Source organism: Cyprinodon variegatus, unplaced genomic scaffold (assembly GCF_000732505.1).
Source record: "Cyprinodon variegatus isolate N-32 unplaced genomic scaffold, C_variegatus-1.0 Scaffold474, whole genome shotgun sequence".
Taxonomy (NCBI): domain Eukaryota; kingdom Metazoa; phylum Chordata; class Actinopteri; order Cyprinodontiformes; family Cyprinodontidae; genus Cyprinodon; species Cyprinodon variegatus.
In genome coordinates, this window is record NW_015150927.1 from 671,629 (window position 1) to 674,985 (window position 3,357).

Consider the following 3,357-nt stretch of genomic DNA (forward strand, 5'->3'; position numbering starts at 1 on the left):
GTCTTCAGCAGGCGTAGAGCTAACAGAACTGGCAGCGTTGCGAGGCAAGGGCTCAAACATGTACGGCTGGAAGCCTTCTACACCAAACCAATAAAACCGTTATTCTACCTGTAGAAAAGGAACGGTTGTTGTTGACAGGAAGTTAAACGTAGTGTAGCTTAATATGGCTAACGGACTGAACAGCCTGACGCTGGGAGCCAACTGATCCGGAGCGGTTTGTGTTTTCCAGGCTTAGCGGATCAGATGATCCGGTGACGGACGTGTCGGAGATCTCCTGGTTAGAATCCACTCATCCCAGGATGCCGTTCGCCTGCCGCTTCCGCAGAGCCTTTCTCTCAGTCGTGAGCAAAGTGGTCCTGGTGGTCGTTGGTGAGTGGACCACAGTGGTTCTGGTTGATCCTTCATGATGAGTTAAAGCTCAGCCTGACGCTCTGTTTGGATGATGCGTGTAGTCGTAGGCTTGGCGTGGAGCGCCGTGTGCTACGTGAAGCACCGCTGGAGGAGGGAGGAGGAGGAGACCAGGCAAATGTACGACATGGTGGAGAGGATCATCGGTGAGGACGGCCGCTCTGAACGTCTGCTCTCATCCTGTTCTCACTGACTGACTGGCTTGTTCTGGTCCAGATGTGCTCAGGACCCACGGCGAGGCCTGCCAGGAGAACCGGGACCTGGAGCCGTATCTGCCCATCCCTCACGTCAGAGACTCGCTGCTCCAGCCTCAGGATCGGTGAGTTGGTCGTTCAGACTGCGGCGGCTCGTTGATGCGGTGGATAAGCTGACATCTGGACGCTTTCCCAGGAGGAAGATGAATACGGTCTGGAATCGAGCCGTGAAGTTCCTCTCTGCCAACGAGTCCAGGATCCGAACGGAGACCCAGACCATCAAGGGAGCAGACTTCCTGGTGTGGCGGTGGATCCAGCCGTCCCTCAGCTGCGACAAATCCAAAGTGTGGCAGGGAAAAGGTTTGTGTCTGCCGCCGAGGGAGGAAGCGTCACTGGAGGAAGATGGGCCAGCAGATCGGCCTCCTGGTCGCAGTGGAAGCGTCCGCCACCTGGCACCGTGGCGCTTCCTCCGTCGGCCATCTTTCTAACATCTCTCCGATGATGGTCGAAGCGCTGACATGTTTCCATTTATTTTTCCAGCTTTCCCTCTGGACCGCAGGAATTCTCCGCCCAACAGCCTGACGCCATGTCTGAAGATCAGGAACATGTTTGACCCGGACATGTAAGCCCGCCTGCAGCGCCTTGTAGAGCGCCGCTGCTCGTAGGTCTGACCGTTTCCTCCTGTCTGCAGGGAGGTCGGGGACAGCTGGGACGTGGCCATCCAGGAAGCCATCCTGGAGAAATGCAGCGACAACGACGGCATCGTCCACATTTCTGTAGACAAGAACTCTAAGGAGGTAAGCCGTGCGCCGCTGAGCGGGAGGGGGTGTTAATGACGGCTGGGCTCCATGTTCTCCGCTGTGTCCGCAGGGCTGCGTCTACGTGAAGTGTCTGTCTGCAGAGCACTCTGGGAAGGCCTTCAAAGCGCTGCACGGCTCCTGGTTCGACGGTAAGCTCCACGCCGAGGTCACTGGCTCCTTGTGGGCGGTGCTTCCGGATTAACCGCCGTTCCTCCCCCCTGCAGGTAAGCTGGTGACGGTCAAGTATCTGCGTCTGGACCGGTACCACCAGCGCTTCCCGCAGGCCCAGGGCTGCAGCACCCCCCTGAGGGCTTCTAGCTCGCACCAGAACGCCACCAACGCCGTGTCCCACCAGTCGCAACACGGGCCCCCGAACTCCTCAGGCTTCTCATGAGGGGCCGCGCTGTGGGTGGCCCCTCCTGTATCATAGAACTGACAGCGGTGCAGAGCTTCTTTTTATACTTCAAGTGTCATAGAGTTTAAAACAAAGTATATGGAGTATTTATTACTTTGGTTCTGTTCCACGGCTCCCTGCCGGGGCGGCGTGGGGGGCGGGGCCCGGCGCTCACTCCGCCTCTGGCTTCATTCGGGGAAATCTCTGCTGGGATCGCTTCTCTACAAACGCAGCAGATAATCCGGACGTCTGCGGCTCAACCCAGAGATTATGCATCAGTAGAGGTCCATCGCCGTGGCAACAGATGAAATGAAGCCACTCAGTTGGTTCGCGTGTGTGAGACCTGTTCACTGTCTCCTGCAGGTCCCACTCCACCTCCTTCACTATTATTTCTACTGGATTTATTATAGTTCTTTCATAGCGGACTAAATGAGCGCCGTGGTCAGAGTGTCCACCTCAGACCGGTTCGCTCCGGTTCCATCAGGCAGGATTAAACACTGCAACCATCTCTGCCTGCTGCACCTTTATATTACTGCAACATAACGACAGGAGCTGATTATTTTACTGCTAATGAATATGGATTCAGTTCTTTCTATGTAGATTTGTTCATATAGTTTGTTTTCCTTTGCTGGCAGCAGCGACCGTCTGCTGCAGATCATCCAACTGTGCCTTAAAACGTGCTTTTCTGAAGTGGCACCAGAGAATGTACCGGAACTAGAACACCATGAGATTTTTTAGAGGATAAACCAGGCAGACGCATAGTTATAGTTTGGAATCTTGGAAAGTTGGCATTTTGTAGAAGTTTCCTTTGATATTAAACCAAAAGGTTCTATTTATTTTCATTTTTAATGAGGGGTATGTACTATTTTAATGTCACTAGACCTGTTGTATGTTTTTCATTAATGATTGACACTTGCTTTGTAAGAACTGTCGGGATGTTTATGATAAAATAAAGTGAACACTTTGAGAAATAAGCCAGCGCTTTGTTTAAAACTTCCCATCGACTGGAAGGTCTGCAGCTTATTATCCTCCTTTTTATTCAGGCATATAAATGTTATAAAGCCGTCTGCATATTGGGGCCATTAAAGACGTAACAAACACTGAATTTACAGGTTTGACTTCAAAGTGCCATTTGTAAGAGAATAAGCACGCAAATTATTCTTTCAAAGTAGCAAATAGCAATATTTAAATGTAGATTAGTGGAACAAAACAAGATTATATAATATATGTTAGAGTATGCTGCATAAAGCGCAGAATAGAATAGAAAATCTTATTATTGTCCCACGATGGGGAGATTTTGCTGTTTATAGCAGCAAAAAAATTAGAAAAAATGGTCACTCAAATATGGACCCTAGAAAAATGTATAAGGATAATATAACAGTTAAGAGTTAAAAGGTGAGCAATAAAGTACTGTAGCGTGTTTTAATAATATAAAACTGGAAAATAAATAACCAATATCCAGCTATGGACATTTTTCCAGTAATGGATATTTGAAAATAGCAGCAACATCAGAGATGTGCAGAATGACAGCAGCAGGTTATTTAACTGACTAAGGTAGAAA

General features: G+C 49.9%; 1 protein-coding gene across 1 annotated transcript in view; it reads left to right on the forward strand.

The window, feature by feature from the left end:
• Positions 1-2,820, forward strand: part of lemd3 (LEM domain containing 3) — an 8,428-nt gene extending 5,608 nt beyond the window's left edge. The window contains exons 6-13 of the mRNA XM_015389805.1: positions 230-369; positions 453-554; positions 625-727; positions 799-962; positions 1,143-1,224; positions 1,294-1,399; positions 1,473-1,551; positions 1,627-2,820. Of these exons, the coding sequence (XP_015245291.1) occupies positions 230-369; positions 453-554; positions 625-727; positions 799-962; positions 1,143-1,224; positions 1,294-1,399; positions 1,473-1,551; positions 1,627-1,796 (946 nt within the window). The 3' untranslated portion in view covers positions 1,797-2,820. The remainder of the gene's footprint in view (positions 1-229; positions 370-452; positions 555-624; positions 728-798; positions 963-1,142; positions 1,225-1,293; positions 1,400-1,472; positions 1,552-1,626) is intronic.
• Positions 2,821-3,357: the final 537 nt, after the last annotated feature.